Source organism: Apis cerana, linkage group LG5 (genome assembly GCF_029169275.1).
Source record: "Apis cerana isolate GH-2021 linkage group LG5, AcerK_1.0, whole genome shotgun sequence".
In the NCBI taxonomy this organism is placed as follows: domain Eukaryota; kingdom Metazoa; phylum Arthropoda; class Insecta; order Hymenoptera; family Apidae; genus Apis; species Apis cerana.
Genome location: NC_083856.1, coordinates 2,672,194 through 2,689,985, shown reverse-complemented (window position 1 = coordinate 2,689,985; position 17,792 = coordinate 2,672,194). Strand labels below are relative to the sequence as shown.

Sequence of the window (17,792 nt, the reverse complement as noted above, 5' to 3'; positions counted from 1 at the left end):
TCCTTTATTTGTGATACATGAAAAAGATAAAATACAAATTCTTAAAAGAGAATTAATTTATATTCAGTTTCTTTAAATTTCACGTATATTTTAATGATTTCAATGATGATGATGGATATTTCGATATCGGAGAAAACATATTTAAGACACATTTAATCTTTAATCAACGAGTCGTATCTTGATATATTTTATTCACGAAGACAATAATGCAACGTAAACAACATTTTAATTTGGAAACAATGTGAGATCTCTCTCTCTCTCCAAAAGCCATTTAGATAACGAAATTCGGTCTTCAGGGCGAAATTCCTATCCGATTGTACACGCGGATTGGTCGCACGAGCTGCAAATAATTCCACCGCTATATATATATCCGAAATATATGAAACTGTGCTTGTAGAACGAACTTTCTTTGGACGACTGAGCAAGTGGTACCATAATAATACCACGGATCAAGTTTTCAATATTCTGATCCCTGAATTTTTATAACTGGAAATTGGAGGCCAAGATAAACGCAAAAGATATAATGTAAAATTAATCTAAAAGAGAAAATATCACAATTATAGATGCTGAAGATAGATCTGTTTCTTCTATTAAGAGGCTAACATATATCCTTAAAATATCTCAGAGATATTCGTTATTTAAGAATATTTTATTCGTTCCAATGCAAGCATCGTACCAGAATAAATAAGCAAAGGAATTAGAAAGTAGCGTCGGGTAATAAATGATTAAAGGAATCATTTTCGCGGGGAAGGAGAAAACTTTGGTCTAGAAATTTTCATTTCATAAGTTTTCGCTGCTTGATAATCCGGTTTGGGGAGAATACCGACATTCCATTAATATTTAAATCGTCTTCGAAACGATTCGGTCCCCGGTCGCGAAGGATGGAAATTATACGCGCGGATATGCGAACACGGACGCGCGTTTTACCGCACTTCCGTGCAACGATGAAAGTTTTCATCGCGTGGAAGAAAGAGTGGAGGAGTTTTCGGAAGTTCCCGGCTGGGACGATGATTGTTTAGAGGAGAATGGAATAGAAGTGAAAGTATCACGCGAGTTGCTAATGGTCCATAGTAATTAGAAGGGGTGAGTAAAAGTTTCTTTGGCAAGGTACGAAAAGGTGAGCGTGGAAACAGGCCAAAGAGTGGAAAATTTAATCGCCGTCTCTTTATAATTAAATACTGAAAGATAATCGTTGTTGAGAATAATAAGAGTAATGTTTTTCAATTCAGAAATGTTACTTTTTTTATACTTGGAAATTTAATTTCCACAATTCTTCAACTTCATAAAGCTTGTCTAATTAATAATAACTGTAAGGATCTAAAAAGAATCTAAAATTGGCAAGAGACATCTTTCGACTCGATTATTAAACTATAATTAAACTATAATATTTTTGACTAATGAGAGACGGCATAATAACAATGTACGGATCAAAAGTGCAACGTGAAGGAGTTAGAGTTAGAGTTTGTTAAAGCCTGTTAAAGTTGGCGATGGTCCATTGAAGATGGTTGAAAGCTGATGACGAAGATAGTCGATGTTGGCTAGTCTATTGGGAGAGGCTCGGTCGAAACTGTTGAGAAAGTCGAGAGACAGGTGTTTACGAGGGGATTTTCTTTAGAATCTATGCGAAACTGAAATAACTGTATCGTGGAAAGCTTTAATCAACACGCGAGAGAATCTCACGTTGAATGAAAATTAATTTTTCACGAGATGCCAATCTTTCCAATATTTAAATCATCCAAATTCTTTAAACTCTTTCATTTCCCGTGGAAACTCGAATAATCCCAAAATTATATCCTGTATAAATTCTCACCTTGCCCCGGATAACGATTGTCAAACTTCCATTGTTCCACGTTCGAAAAACCACCCTCCGAATCCACCGACCCTCCACCTCCCCCGCTTAATTAATAGCCCCCTAGATTCCTCTAATTGACACTCGATCCCGACGACAACGAACTCAAAAGACTCGAGAGAAGGGAAGGGAGGGATAAGAAGAAGGACGGGAAGAACGACGTTGGCCATCTTGCCCGTTCGTGTTGTATCGTTCTCGCGGATCGCTGCCTTTCACGGGCTCGTGCCATGCTTTCTCAGCATCGCCGCCCTCTGTTGCCTCTGGTGATGGCGATGGTGGTGGCGGACCTCGGTTTCCACCTTCCACCATCCTTCCACCTTTGTACAGCGCCTCTGCGGCTTTTCCCTCCCCTGTCTAACCACTCTTATTCGGACACTTGGTCGGGTCTGGCTCTCTTCCACCGCCTCTCTTCAATCACGTTTCCTCCCACCCCCGACGTTTTTCCACCTCGTTTCAGAACTCGAGTATTGTGGTTTCCTCGGTTTCACGAGGATTGTTTATTTCGATCTTGCACGAATTAATCGAGTTCGATTAAAATATCTCTTCGTATCATTTGTTTTATTTTTTTTTTATTTAGATGCCTCTCGTTTCTGCGAAAGAAGTCGGATATTGAATAATAATAAACGCGAGGCGATTTAATTCTTGAAAGTTTTTCAACAATCATCGAGATGCGTTACGGGTAGTGTCTTGTTCTCTTGTTAATCAAGTTTTGGAAGGGATTCAAAATCGTGCTCGAAATATTCAAGAATATAAACTCGAAAGAAACTTTGACGAGGGAAATTATTCTCGATTAAAATATTTATGACGTGAATGATATCGCGGTTGTGAATAAATATTTTTACATGTTTTATAATTGCGTCGAATCATACACGTCAAATTTTCCGCATGAATCGTAACAATTGTAATTAATTAACGAAATCGTATCTGGATTTCTATTACATTTTCGGGTTTCAATTTATTATGACGAATTTCTGAACGTTCTATTTTATTCATGTAGATACACATCCGGATGAAAATGTACAAATTGCATAATAACGCGTTGGTTTGCTCTCCTGGAAATTCGAAATGTTGAATTTCTTCTGAAAGACAATGCCATTTCACCAATTATTGGCACGTGAAATTTGATATCCCTTTCTTTCAGCTGACGCGTCAACCATTCTTCAATTATTCCTTCTTCTTCAAGCACGATTCGATTTCAATTACCATCGTCGTTTCTGCCAATTTCGTCATATTTGCGTCAAAAGTTTCTTGCAAAATCGTTACACGCGAGATTAGCATTTTCCTATCAACGATCCCAATACATTCGTTTCTTTATCAATAAAATCCTTCCAATTTCTACGCTTCAATAATCGACGATCAAACATTCCACGCTCGAATCTCGCGGAATCAACTTCGACCGACGGACGAGGAACGTTACGAGCCCCCTCGAACACGTGGCAACGCGCGAAATAAACCCATCGTCATCGCGTTCATCTCCCAGCTAAACAAAGAAAGTCAGTGTCCGGGCGGGAGCAGTCACAGTCCGCGCAAAAAGAAAGAAAGGAAACGGTCTTCTCGATCGTTCGAAATACCCACCGCTCCGTCCAATGGCAATTTTTCCAGCCGCGAGCAATCTCGTTCCCATACATCGCCTATACCACCCTCTTCTCTCTCTCTCTCCCTCCCTCGCCATCTCCTCGCAGCTCGGTTCGTCCTCGTCCAACCTCGGCCGTCGAGCATCGCCCCCCTTTTCCTTTTGCGCGTCGAGGAGGGGCGCCTGCGCGCGGAAACGGCGCGAGGCGTCGGCGTCGTGCCGGGGGCGTCGCACCAACGTCGTCGGCCAACCGACCGACCGACCGTCCCGACCGAGCGTTCTCCTCTCAGCCAGGCCAGTATCAAGCCGGGAGCCGTCGAGAGGGTTGTTCCACCTTCCGCAGTCGGCGCTCATGCTACGCTCTTCCCATCCCCGTGCACAACGCATCGAACGCAACCAACGACGCACGTCCCCGTCACCTCGCGCGCGGGTGTCACCGCCGTGGCCAGAGCTGTGCACGGTGGGCTCTGGCTGCTCACCAACTCACGGGTCGGACGAGAAAAATGGGGCGTACGCCGAGCCACGAGAGCCGGATCGATCGCGAAATAAACGTACGCCGGGTGGACGTGGAGTAAGTCCCTCTGCCGAGAGTGGAATATACGAGTATATGTAAAAGAAATACTCGCGCCGGATAGTGGTGGATAGTGGTGGATTGTGCGTTCATTCCATTCCTCGTGTACGGTCCTGCGCGTGATCGAGGAAGCGTGTGAATGGATTCACGACGAGTTCGCGGATGCAGAGTGCGTGGTGAAAGTGGTCGTGTGTATTGAAAAGGGGAGAGGAAGGAGAGAAGGAGAAAAGGAAAGGGGTCGAGGTCGTGGAATACTGGTGGATGCTTCCAACGATTCGTTTTCGGATCCTCGTTGAAAATTACGATTAATCTCTCCCTCTCTCTTTTCCTCTCTTTCGGGATCGTCGCGAGACAGCAGAGGAAGGAAAAAGAAACGGTGGTGGGACCGACAGGAATCGACCAAGTGGAGGTTGAGAAGTGGTTTGAAGAGACGGGGAAAGTGTGTCACCGACGTGGTGCGAGAGGCGCCTTAGGTTAGGTCGCTGCTAGAGTGTCTTGATGCGAAGCGACGATAGGATAACAAACCCGCGCGTTAATTATCGAATTCGAGGGGTGAAGCGAAGGGTGCTCGATTTCGAGGGAGGGAGGGAACGATGCCGAGCGAAATAATCGAAACCTGACGATAAACCTCTCCGATCGTAAGAGTCGTAATATCGCTCGAAAGGGTCGACAACCGTTTAGCCTTGATACTCGTGCTTCGTTTAATGGAGGAAGATATAATCGTCCATACTTTGCCATATATATATATATATGCATGACAAGAAGATGATTTCGACGAGCAAGCACCCGTTGTCGTACTCGGTCGATTTGATCGATCCGATTGTTGGAAATGTGGATTCATCGACGAGGTTAATCTAGTGCACGATTTCTGCCCACGTACGAGTGGAAAGATCCGAGTTCAAATTGTGTATAACGTGATTGTGAAGTGCGATACTCTCGGCGGTTACGAGTGTGTGACACGGACGTGTGTTGAGTGATAAAGGTGATAAAGGTGTTCTCGAGGCGTGTCGCGTTGATCAAATCATTGGAAAGGAAAAAGTAGATAAATAAATAAGAAAAATCAAAACATATCACGATTATACTCGGCCAATTTCGAACGAAACTTTCCAAAAATTTTCCTTCACTCTCGACCGAGTATATCCCCCGAATATCCCTCCAACGAGAGAGAGAGACGGACAAAAACGAACGCACCACACGAGTCGAGGAAAAGATCCCGCAGACAGACAGACGTGTGTGCACGGTCACTCTCTCTTTCCGTATCCGCCACCCACGCAGTCGAGGCCACCCGCGCGTGCGTGCTCACGTGCGATCACAGCCGGTACAACGTGGCTAACTGGCTGGCTGGCTGGCTAGCACACTGCTGCCACTTGCAATCTCGCAACCGCTCGCGATCCGCTCGTCGATCGAATGTCGAGACCCGATCTGATCACCCTCGGACGAAGACGTTTTGATATGTGACGCGTCGCGAGGAGGAGAAGAGGAAGGAAGGAAGGAATCTGATGATCTAGCAGATGATCCCCGAGCTGCCTAAGCCAGGAGAAGAAACCATGCATCCCTCTATCAGAAACGTAGGCACGTTGCTGCCGTTCCTGGTCGTGCTGTTGAGCCAGGTCGCCATGTCGTTCGTGCTCGAGGGCTCGGCCACGAGTTACGCCCAGTTCAGGAAATGGAACGCGGGGTTGAACGGCACGTTGGAGTTCGAGTTCAAGACCGAGCAGGGGAACGGTCTGTTGCTGTACACGGACGACGGGGGCACGTACGACTTCTTCGAGGCGAAGCTCGTCGAGAGCGCGCTCAGGTTGAGGTACAACCTGGGCGGCGGTGCTCAGATCGTGACGGTCGGCCACGATCTCGGGGACGGCCACTGGCACAAGGTGCAGATCACCAGGTGCGCGGAGAACACCACGTTGACCGTGGACGGTGTCAGCGCGGTCTCCACCTCCCGCGGCAAGGAGTTCGAGTTCGGCAAGCTGGCCGGCAATTCTGACGTTTACGTGGGCGGTATGCCCAGCTGGTACAACAGCAAGCTCACGTTGCTCGCGTTGCCGAGCGTCATCTTCGAGCCGAGGTTCAACGGGTTGATCAGGAACCTGGTGTACGCCGATGGCGAGAACACGGTGCCGAGGAGGCAGGAGATGAAGAGCCGGGACGCCAAGGTAAACGGACCCCTTGTATCGTAAGGTGTGATGAGTGAATTTAGAGAGAGGGCGAATAAGGGGTGTATATTTACTTGCGCGCGAGTAGAAAGAGGAGGGGAAAAAGGGTGAAACGTCGGTGGACGATGCAACGATTCGTCGAACCGACTGGTGTGTATTAATAGCCGTTGCGTAATGGGCTTCAATAATGGTGACGCGGAAGATGAAAAGATATCCCGCTTTGCGGATCGTATCTTATCGTGCGTGAAATTGTCGATGGAAAAAATAAGGAAGATTTTAAGGAAATTAAAAGTAGTAGAAATTTTTCTTGTCTCGTTTTCATTCAAATTACGATTTGAAGAATCGAGGAAGAAGAACTCTCATCGAGATGTAACATTAATCGGTGAAATTATTATCTTATGAGGAGGATCGGGATTATGAATTTTTTGAGAAGCGAGGATTTGGCTTCTTTTAATTTCAAATCTCGTATAGCAACGGGGCTGAGAGATTGTAATTTGCGTGTTATTGTCTAGTTGTTGGGGATGACTCGACAAACTCTCGACCATCCCTCGAATAACACGTCGAATATGGCAGGAAACGGAGCGATCGATAGAAAGAGTGGTGCAGTGACTGACTCCCTTAATGGCCAGTTTATTTTTGGCTTCTTCCAAGTATTTGCGATTTAGGGGGAGGGGAAAGTTTCCGTTTCGATCGGCGGTGCGTCAGAAAAAGGGTGGATTATTATCAGCTGACGTAGAACAGAGTTTGTATATTCAATTGTTTATACTATAAATCGAATCGATTTTTTTAAATACGCCATTCGATTTGCAAAATGGAATCTGACGATGAGATTCTTCCAATAATATATTCTGGCTTCGAGTAAAATTATATATATTCGTATCCTCGTTAAGACAATATTATTAAGAATCGCGAAGAATTTCTCAAACTCGTGTGTACGTCGTGTTGTAAATTATATCTCCTGTGAAAGTGCTAAATGTATAAATCGTGTGTACTCGAGAGAGAGAGAGAGAGAGAGAGAAATTTCATAACTCTGGTATCTGCACGATATCCACGTTACACCCAAGAATTTCTTTCGTCCACGTTAATCTGGGCCAGCCATCGCACAGACGTATTGTTACGCACGCTGCTGACACCATTTCGGTGCTTCATAACGCGAGGCTCGTTTCAAAAAAAAAGAAGGGAGGGGAAGAGAGAAAAAGAGAAAAAAATTGTAGAAAACAGAAAAAGAAAGCAGACGGGTTTTTTTTCTTTTTGCAAGAGGTAAAACTAAAAATTCTCTTCCGCCCTTCTTTGCTTTCAGAAACGGGCTCTTGTTTAATAATAGAGAAGAACGAGGGTGGGAAGGGTTGTTAGCCCGGTCGTTACATTAATCAAAAAGGCAAGGGTTGTTTTTCTTCTTACTCTTTCGGACGCAACCGGCTGCGTAAATCAACGATAAACTCCAAAAGTAATTTAACGTTTAACTGGATTTCCCAAGCGCACCTGTCTGAACCGCACGTGCTGTAACTACTTGGACGTGGAAGTGAGAGGGCGAGTATATTTCAAAGGATTTATATAACGGATTTTAAAACATTTAAATGCAGACGTTCACGGGGAAATGCTCGAAATTTTCCCTCCCCTTGGAATAATTGCAATTTTCTTCGAAAATTGGATAACAATTAAATCCAAATCGTGCTCCCGATTAATTCTTCTCTAAAAAAAAATATTCACTTTTATTCACTTTTATTGATCGCAGAATGATGGATTTCTTTGGAGAAAGAACATCGACAAAAAAATTGAAATTGATTATTATAAAAGGTAGAAAGAAGTGGCGATATCGTTAAAGTTTGTTTATCTAACCTTACGCAGTAACTTATTCATTTTTCGCGTCTCTTTTGCTTCTATAATTCCATACCGTGACTTTCCATTCAACGATATTAATTTAGCAGTTGCTATTTCGTTCGGGGGAAGCTCGTAGCAAACTCCGCCCCCTCCACAGAAATTTACCCCTCTGAATACTAATCTCAATCTCTTTTCAGTTAATCCTTCTATTATTCGCAGCTACTATTCTAAAACTTCTTTGTTAAAAAAAAAAAAAAAGGAAAGATTTATATCTCCCACCTATAATAATTTCCTCATAGAAATACTCACTTTCCATTCAACGGATATTAATTTAACGGTAGCTATTTCCAATGAAAAGCCACCTTCGAATACGAATATGAAACAAGAACCTCTCTTTCTTTTTCCATTGCAACCTCTTCCGCGATAATAATTCCCCCCATAAAAGTATCATTTCAACAATCATTCCATTTCGTTCAATGCGCGTTGCAACTTCCACCCCCGAGAACGAAACAGACGACGTTCCTTCCTTCGGGAGGAGCACAATTTCCTTGGCGTCGATAAATCCAAGTCGTATCCACGCGCATCGGGGGAGGTTTGTTGCGCGGAGAGGTGATCTAGGAGGAGCGATAACGTCGCCCGAATTATACTACCGTCGACCAGGCCAACGACCCAGCGCGCCAACTGACGGATATTCCCGATTTGTCTCCTTATCTAATCGCAGATACGCGCTTTATGCTTGGGAAACGCTAGCAAACGAGCAGCATCGTTAAAATTTCGGCCATTAATGACGGACAAGCGTGGATGCGTTCTTGGCGCGCGGCCACCTCGAGGAAATATCGAATCGGGGCTTGGAAGGAATCCTCCATTTTCAATCAAACTTCTCGTTGTTAATCGGTTTATTTTTCAAATCTTGATGAAGCCAATCTGTTAACGATATTTGATTTATCGGCAACTTTTAGGAGAACGTTGATAAATCTCGACAACGATCTGTGAAAGAATAAGTGGCGTACACGTAGGATATATAAGCAGCAAAAGTAATATATGCGACTTAACCTTAAACGCGAATTTTAGACTGGTCTCTCGAGTAATAAATCTTTCAGCCTGATAAAAATCTTAAGCTATAGCTTATCCTTAGCTTTAATATCCGGAGCCCGTAACACATCTTAATAACAAAAGTCGATTCTAAGCGCGGATCGAGCCGATCTTCGATCCTGATATCCCCTCTAATATTTCAAAGAAAAAGAAAAATTCACAAACAATAATACCTGTCATTTCTAATTATGTCAATTTCTATTCCCGTTTCAATCATGGCCAGATTTTTTTATAAGAAAGTGCAGGATGATCGTGTATTCACGACTCGTAGAAACGCTGATCTAAAGGAAGATGAATTCCCTTCCACTTCCGCGAGAATTGATAAATAACTCCATCACTGTGCGTGTATACGTGTATACCAGGTGATAATTGTTCCTAACGTGACGTAAATGCGACGTGATAAGCCGCGACGGGGGATAAAGTTAATGTATGCAACGCGCGAGACAGGCTATCAATTATCCCCGTATTTCAACAATGTTTCCTTTTTTTTTCGGATCCCCCAACGTTATTGAACGGCCGATGTTTCATTCGCGGGATCGAAAGGGAGGGAAAAAGACGATAAACGTGATTAATAGACGAGGAAAGGATATCGTTGCCCGGAAAGATAAGTCCCCTCCACCGGTTTCGACGTTGACTGATCGCCCCAGATTAATCGCCACTCCCAATAACTCGCGAAACTTATTCCATTTTTCGACGCGGCAATTAGCGGTTCGCGATGTAATTATCCAGTGGAGGAGTAGAGCTTTGATTAATTTTCTTAATCCGATGCGATGCAATTAGAGCCACGTTGCGTCTAACAGCGTTATTGGAATCCGACCATCCGAAAGAGCACGAGTTATAATCAATCACGAGCAATTATCTACTATCGAGTAATAAACTTGATGAACCGGATTTATTTGTAACATTGGTGACAATTGGAACGATCGATTTTCCCGAGGAATTTTATACGTCCAGGGATCGCCAGTCTTAAGAAAGTTACAATTATTGATGTGCTTGGTTGGATTTATGTATTATAAACAATTGTTTACGTATACTTATATCACGAAAAACAATCTGAAAATATCTATATATTAAAAGTTGCAAGGGTAATAGGTACGTACTATCACTGTCGCTCGTAGCGTATAACGCGTCCATGATCTATCAACGAGCGGACTATGATGGATGGATTTGTAGATTATGTGTCGATCAATAATAAGCAAGCGCGTGGAACGTATCTGTGTATCGTGGGATGCACGAAATTTACCTTTGAAGCGATTGATAAATGTGTTTGCATTTCTTATATACATTTATGGGATAGTTATGTAGGGCACATACTGTTAATTCCCCCAGTAATACGTTCGGATACAAACCAGTAATTGAAACTCCCTCGAATCGGGGTTTATAATATCGATCAGATTCGCAATGCGATCGTTGTGGCTGCCTTATTCACAGAATAAACGATTCATCTATGATTGTTAATTTTAACTCTTCCACACGAATCAAAAAATGGATAAAATTTCACTTGCGATAACGAATGTAGAACAGATGCTTGGTTCCTATCCAAGTACTTGTAAGATATTTGGAAAATAAGTGTAAAAACTCAAATTTAGATACATGTACATGCTTTTAAGCACGTGATAATTTTAAGTAGAATTTAAAGTAACTGGTAGATCGATAATTAACGAGTGTGCACAGGAGCGTAAGTGTCCTACCGGTGCAAGTAAGTGGATTATCGTTAATGCTTGAATTTCCTAAATCCTTGATCCCCTCAAGATAAATTAGCTTTTTGAGGGTGCTTTGCATGATGATGTGGTTGTACGACGATCATGAATATTCTTTATTTACTGAATTTTTAATGAGGAAATACACGGAATATGAGATAGAAAATAGAAGGCGTTTATACAACGGGTGTTGTCGTCCGCTCTAAAAGGATTAAAGCGGAATCGACAATATTTTAAATATTTTGAAATGAACAACAACGTAATATATTGATCATTCGAAAAGGGGGCAAACTTTTTCTCAAGTTGGACAAAGTACGATGGAGGGTGCGCGACACGCATTGCGTGCTTCGTTGATGCGTAAAAACGGCGCGATATGCTAAGTAAGTAGGTGCATAGTTTCGTTTAATTCGTACAACACCGTACGAGGGATTATTTTTGCTCGAGAACATTTGGCTTTAATTATATTCCATACTCCTCCCATCCCGTCGAGAAACTTTTATAGTTTAAAATAATAATATTCTTACTTTTAAGATAATATACGGATGGAACGAATGTTCTTGTGAATATTTAAAGCACGATAACAGTTATTTCAAGAGGATTGATATTCAGTTTTTAATGGAAATATTATCGATGCAAAGGGAAGTCCAAATTGTTGTTTCGATGCCGATACGTCTTATTTTAATTTGGAATACAATTTATTCGACTCTTGCATATTTATTAATTATTAGCATACAGATTCGGCATGCAAATATTTCGTGTCACTGTGAAAGCAATTATATTAAGCAATTTTTCTTACTTTGTATCATCTGGAAATCAAAGAATCCAAAAACAAAATAAACACTTTGAAATTAGTTTGTCGAAATTGCGGAATGTCAATCGTATTTACGTAATAACAAACCAAAAAAGGAATAAGATAAAATCGTTTTATTATACAAAAAAGATTATTAATCGTAAATTATCCCGTTGAAAAAGCAAGCAGTTTTGAGTTAAATAAAAATATAAGAGAATAAAACGTGTTTCTCTCTTAATCTCTTTTTTCTTTTCATTCTATTCAATTATCGGTTTTTCATAAAATAAAATTGACGATCCAAATGAATCCTGTGTACTTAAAACGAGCAACAATATCGTCACGGGTAATCTGCTTCGTTAACACGTTGAAAATGCGACGCCAAAAATTGAAGGAGGTCCCCGGTGGCGGTGGATATCGGTTTTTGATAAGTACGGAAAACAGTTCTGTATGCAACGAAATTCGAAACAGTTGCGACGACGATATTTGCACGCGTAAGAAAAGTCTTTTCCTCTGGAGAGGTTCGTCACGGTATTTATTTGTATATAAATTACATATAGATAAGAAAATCAACGAACAGCAATGACAGCAGTAAGAGACTATTCGTGATGGAAATCATTATTTCCCTGTCGAATCAATCTTTTTATTTTCTCGCTTTCGTATCGTAATAATAATTTATCGCGAGCTTGAAACGAACGCAATATCGCGTGATCGATACGCGTAATCCTCCGCGTTGAAGAGCGCTCGAAATTTCCCCACGAAATTCCCGAAGCGAAAGTATATTTAGTCTTTTGAGCCACTTCAATATTTCCTCAGGTCCACGCAGCAGCTTTTCGATAAAATCTATTTACCCTTGTGACACTTTCCTGGATACGCGGCTATTAACGCCGTTGGTGAATATTTTACACGTGCGTTTCCATTGTTTCCAACGAGATAATGGGGGAGCGAAACCTTTATAACTTTACAACTTTAAAGTGTTCATCGTTTGTCGAAAGCCAAGCTTGTATAATGGAGCACGATGATTAATATCCGGTTCATTGTTACGCGTTTTTCGTTGATGAACTTCGTCATCGGCCCGATTCAATATTTTCACGAGTGGTCCGCTCTCGAATTGGACCTTATCGAAATAAATTATTACGCCATTGAAATTTTTATTCCACCTTTCACGCGCCCATTGTTTCCAATAATTATCACTCGAATTGATGATAGGAAAGGGTAAACTATTTTACGTGTCGGTTATTTTCGACAGAGAGGGGGTGGCTGTGTATGTAAATAAAATCTTTCCTTGAATATTTTAGGTCAATGCTTGCAACAGTACTTTTAAAATGTTCATGATAGAGTGCTGCTCTGACGTCAATTTTTTTGGGGTCAGAGAATATGATGTTTCCCGAGCAATATATGTGAAACAGGTCATGTTACTACGTGCTACAGCGAGTACACAAGATCGACTACACGTTAAAGAATATTTGCAATGAAGAAATATCCGCTGGGGTAGCAATAACATTTCATTTTTAACTTTATACGCATCTCGATGGAGAATAGATATTATTTTACAGTCCATTATTCGGGAACGCGAAATCGTCACACGAAAGAAAATCGTCTTAAAATTTTCGCAACGGAGAACATAATAATCGTCTGTAATCGAGCTCAATTATAACGCGAGGAGAAACATCTTTTCCGTCGTCGAAAAGGCGTTCTATCACGAAAAACTAATTAAATTCAGCGGAGGGAAGAGAACGTTTACCAGTCGATGAAAGTGCTCCCTTCGAGTCAAATACCTCGGCCAACTCCAGCCCAAGTTTCCACCACGGCGAGAAGGAGGTTGAAACGGTTTGTCATTATGAAAAGCAATTTCATGCCAATGTAATTACGACCCAGACATCGCGGTTGCTCGCAGAGCTATGTATTTGCGTTTTAATGCGTGGATCGTCCTCGATTTCCATTGGCTTGCCTGCAGTGGCGGTTCACAAGGGAGATCAAGAAACGCCAATGCACTTTTTAATCGATTAATTAAAGAGTTCATAGTTGTAAACATTTCTGAACACTCCCTTCACGAGATTCATCTTTTTTAAGAGTTAGGAAAATGTATAGTTACATCTTGGTAAGAAAAGGTTTTGATTCGTCGCTAACAAAATAAATTTCTATGAAAAAGGAAATTTAACAAGATACCTGCTCCCAAAAAACATTGTATTTAAGAGGAGCTTGAATCACTCGCAGCGATTTTCGAACGTAAAAAGGGCGGGAATTTTGAATACACAGAGGCGGACGAATTACGAGCATTGGAGAAACGATGCTCGGTTTTGTCGGCGGTTCCCCGAACAGACCAGGCCGCGGTCACTGCGCGGAAGAGTGGAAACGCTTTCCGCTTCCGGCGAAATTCCCGCCATATTCCCAAAGCGCGCTTCCGGATCGGTGTAATTCACTATCGCCTCCTGCACCCTTCGAGAAACGATTCAAACACGGTGAAACAAGGATACTGTTTCCCTCCTACAGCTGCAGATCAGTCAAGTTTTACACTTTTCTATTTTATGCATATAGGAATTGTTAGGAGAGCAGAATTTTGGAAATGTTAGCAATACGACAATTAGTTTCCTTTCTCGATTTTATTCGACGAGGAAAGATTCGTTCTATGAAAATGAAAATCCTGTAGGAAGAGGTGGAGGAAGAAGAAGAAGAGAAGTCTTGGCACTTTCCAAAGTTAGTGGTCAATTAACACTTGGTTAGCAGTCAATCGTGAAATAGAATCATTACACTTCCAAAGTCCGTCTTAGAAGCAATCAAGCTTTGAATATTCTCAACTTAGTTCGCTCAGCTTCTAAAGCACAGTCGACTTTAGCCAGCTGGCAATTAAATTCAAAACTTTCAACATTTGGGCAAATGTTAATTAATTGTAATATACCTTCCTTGTTGTTTGTTAAAATGAAATGTGCAAAGGCAGAAGCAGTTTTCAACATTTCCTAAGAAATTTTTTGCGTGATTATTAAAAAAATTTCACGAGAGCTGCTCGCAAGAGTACGAAATTACGAAACGATAAATTCAAAGACGATCTACATTTAATTTTAAAAAAACAATTTCAAATTTTCACTTTATACAATATATATTTAATAATATAATGTCAAATATTAATTAAATTACTTTGTAAAAGATACTCGAGAAAAGAATAAAACACAATTTAACTTTTTAGAAACTGACAAGAGAATAAATATCTCAAGATAATTTTTACATGCAACATTACGAATGATTAAAGAGATTATATTCCACATGAATTGAAACACACATAATCATTAAAATAGATATATTTATAAAAATTTTTGTATACCATTATCTATAAAATAGAAATTCAAGAAAATTCGATAATCAATTACCATTTATTTTCAATCGAGAAGGAAAATCAGATAAAGTCTCCAAAGAAAGACTGTGTGAAAAATTTTCAACGTTCTAGCAGCACGTCTGTAAATAATCCCAGAACACGTGTCGTGATCGTAAAATCCAGAGAAGGAGGAGGAGGAGGAAAATTCTCGTTGCAAGAAGTACAGACAATCGATGTTTCATGCGAGAAACTAAAACTCTTTTTCTTTTTTTTACGACATCTTCGTCTCGTGCTTCGAATACCAATTTCACGGATAAAATACAATCAGAAGGGAAATATTTTCTCATCTTCAAAAACAGAAACGTTTGCGCCGAAACGCGCACGTGGAAACGGACGCGCTTTAGATATCGATCCCTCTCGTGCCTTCCTCGAGAGATCGTTCAACAGAAACGCTTTCTTTCTTTCACGTGATCCATATTACACTTATCCACCCCTTTCTCTCGCCTCTTAACCCCGTGTCACGAGTATTCTGCCCACAGTTTTTGGGGTTAATGTTTCCCTGCGATACTTTTACCCCGATTTCACCCTGTATCTCGAGATCGATCGTGTCGAATTATTAACAATCCTCATCTTCAAATTTTTCTTGCTATTACGTATAACCTTTTACTTTTTCGTCTCTCGAAGAGGAGATTCGACTGAAAAAGAACGAAGGAACGAATTTAAAAAAAATAATACCAAAGATTTCCTTCGAATCCCTTGCCGTGCAACCACGTTGTTGCCCCTTCCTGCTCGCGGTTTTATCAAGAGAATAAACGTCCAACAGAGCGGCGTGTGCTCTTTTATGAATTATCCGAATCGATGAATAATTCAACAATGTTTACAGAGCGGAACTATTTACCCCTGCCAAAGTTCACGTTCTTCAAGTTTCGAGGAGGCTGTCTCCCCTGTCGGGTTCCAAGGAGCGCGAGGGATGAAAAGGTGGAAAAAGACGCGGATAAGCTCGAGCCTCGAGGTTTTAGAATATTTATGACTAGGAAACTATCCCTTGGAACGGGGACAGGTTTTTATCGAACGAGAATGCAGCCTTATCGTCGTTATCGTCGCGACTTCTGCAGGGGAACGAGATCTTCTCCAGCCAAGTTTGGACAAGTTTGCAGCAGAGCCACTGTTATTCCTGGACGATAGCTTTGCTTGATTCTCTTTAATAACACCTTTCCTCCTTCCGTTGTTCCTTTTGCGTCGTGATTTCGCACGTTTCTCTTACTCGAATCGACGCAAAGGGACGCGTTCCCGAATCGAAGAATTAGACGGAATTAGATTTCTTTTCACTTCGCTCGTTCAATAAGCCTCTGCCATTTCTTTCTTCGAACGAAAGAAAGAATCGATTCCCCTCGAGGATCCTCCAATCCTTTCTCCGGCGAGAAGAAGCTAAAACTGAATAAATTACCCGAATATTTCTCTTCCCTCCCATTACTCTCGTCGTTTCGAGATGAAAGAGGAATCTCCAGTGTCCGATCAAATGTCGAGATGACGTCCAGGTTGTTCGAGGAGAAGCGACCATAGTTCCGCCGCTTTTTTCTTTTCGAGGGAGGAGGAGAAGAGAAGGCGGAAGCGAGGGCGCGTTCGAACGAAGGGGGTTCGAAGAAAAATGTCCAGAAGTGGAAGTCTGCCATCGAGTCCCCTTTCAAACGATACCTTATACCCCTCCCTCCCTTCCTTACACCCTCAACTCGAGCCCCCCTCCCGTCTTGCCTCCGGCGACATGGCTTCCACTCACCGCCGACATAATAGGAATTTAATACCGGTAGCCTCGCCGATGAAACGAAGCGAGCGAAAGGCAAGCGACGAGATTATTTATAAAACCATTGATTTCTCTCGATACACGCATTTTCCTCTGACACCTCCCCCTTTTACGCGTTTCTCTTTATACTCAACTTCTTTTCCCTCCTCTTCTTTTCTTTTTATCCCTCGTCGGATGTTGTGCACCGAGCAGAAGCAGCCGTCGAGAATCTCGAACGTTAAAGCAGCTCCAGTGGCCGGAGAAGTCCCTGGAGAAATTCGATAAATTCGGTGCCCGGGGCTCCTTCTCTCTCTCTTGCTACTCGATCGCGTAATTCGACGTGAGAAAGGCAACGGGGTAGGAAAAATGAGGAGCGATGCTGATATCGACCTGGCTGAGGATGTGTGTGTGTGCGGGTGGGATAGCTAGATATTACTGCTGTAAATTTCGAAATACGGTGCAACTTCGTGTTTTTAAATTTTCGAGATATAACTCGCGCGTCGATGATTTCTTGTTACTGCTCTTCTCATTCTTCTAATTCGTATAATTTTGGAATTTAGAAAAGTACAGGGAAAGTTGAACGAACGGGTTTTGTTAGAATTAAATTTTAAATAACGTATTTCGCATCGTGCTTGTTATCCAGCTATTTAAGATGAGGGCAGTGTAAAAGATCTTGTTCAAAAGACCGACTTAGTTGGATCATCGTGCATCGTCTCTTTTTGATATGGCGACAAAAGAATTAACAAATTGACAGATTGATATTTATGAAGCATGAGTCATCGCAATGTTTTGACGCGACGCTTCCTGTCCATATTGATACTCAACAATGATAGATCGAAGACACGAGGATGTATAACAAGTGTAAACCATCTTCACCAACTTGTGTATCGAAAACGATACGCGGATAAGAAACAAGTGGATACTCAATTTTACATGACATTTATGCGAATCTCGACTGTAACTCTGTATATGTATGTTCTTCCAAAGTGAATAAAATTTAATTCGAACTGTCATGCATCGATCACGTATTACTATTTCATCAACTTCTTTTTTCTAAATTCTATAATTATCTGAACGAATTTATTTCTCCGCTGTTCGATATGCAAATATATAAAATATATAGAAACAAATTATTCAATAAGAAATTGGAAAA

The 17,792-nt window shown here is 41.6% G+C and overlaps 1 protein-coding gene across 14 annotated transcripts in view; it reads left to right on the top strand.

Moving 5' to 3' along the window:
* The first annotated feature begins 3,660 nt into the window (after positions 1-3,660).
* LOC108001332 (neurexin 1) overlaps positions 3,661-17,792 on the top strand; it is a 394,345-nt gene continuing 380,213 nt past the window's right edge. For 6 of the 14 annotated variants that reach the window (XM_062075807.1, XM_062075808.1, XM_062075805.1 and 3 more), the window contains exon 1: positions 3,661-6,149. In XM_062075807.1, the coding sequence (XP_061931791.1) occupies positions 5,505-6,149 (645 nt within the window). In that variant the 5' untranslated portion in view covers positions 3,661-5,504. The remainder of the gene's footprint in view (positions 6,150-17,792) is intronic. The other 8 variants (XM_017062276.3, XM_062075810.1, XM_062075811.1 and 5 more) reach the window with 2 other exon arrangements.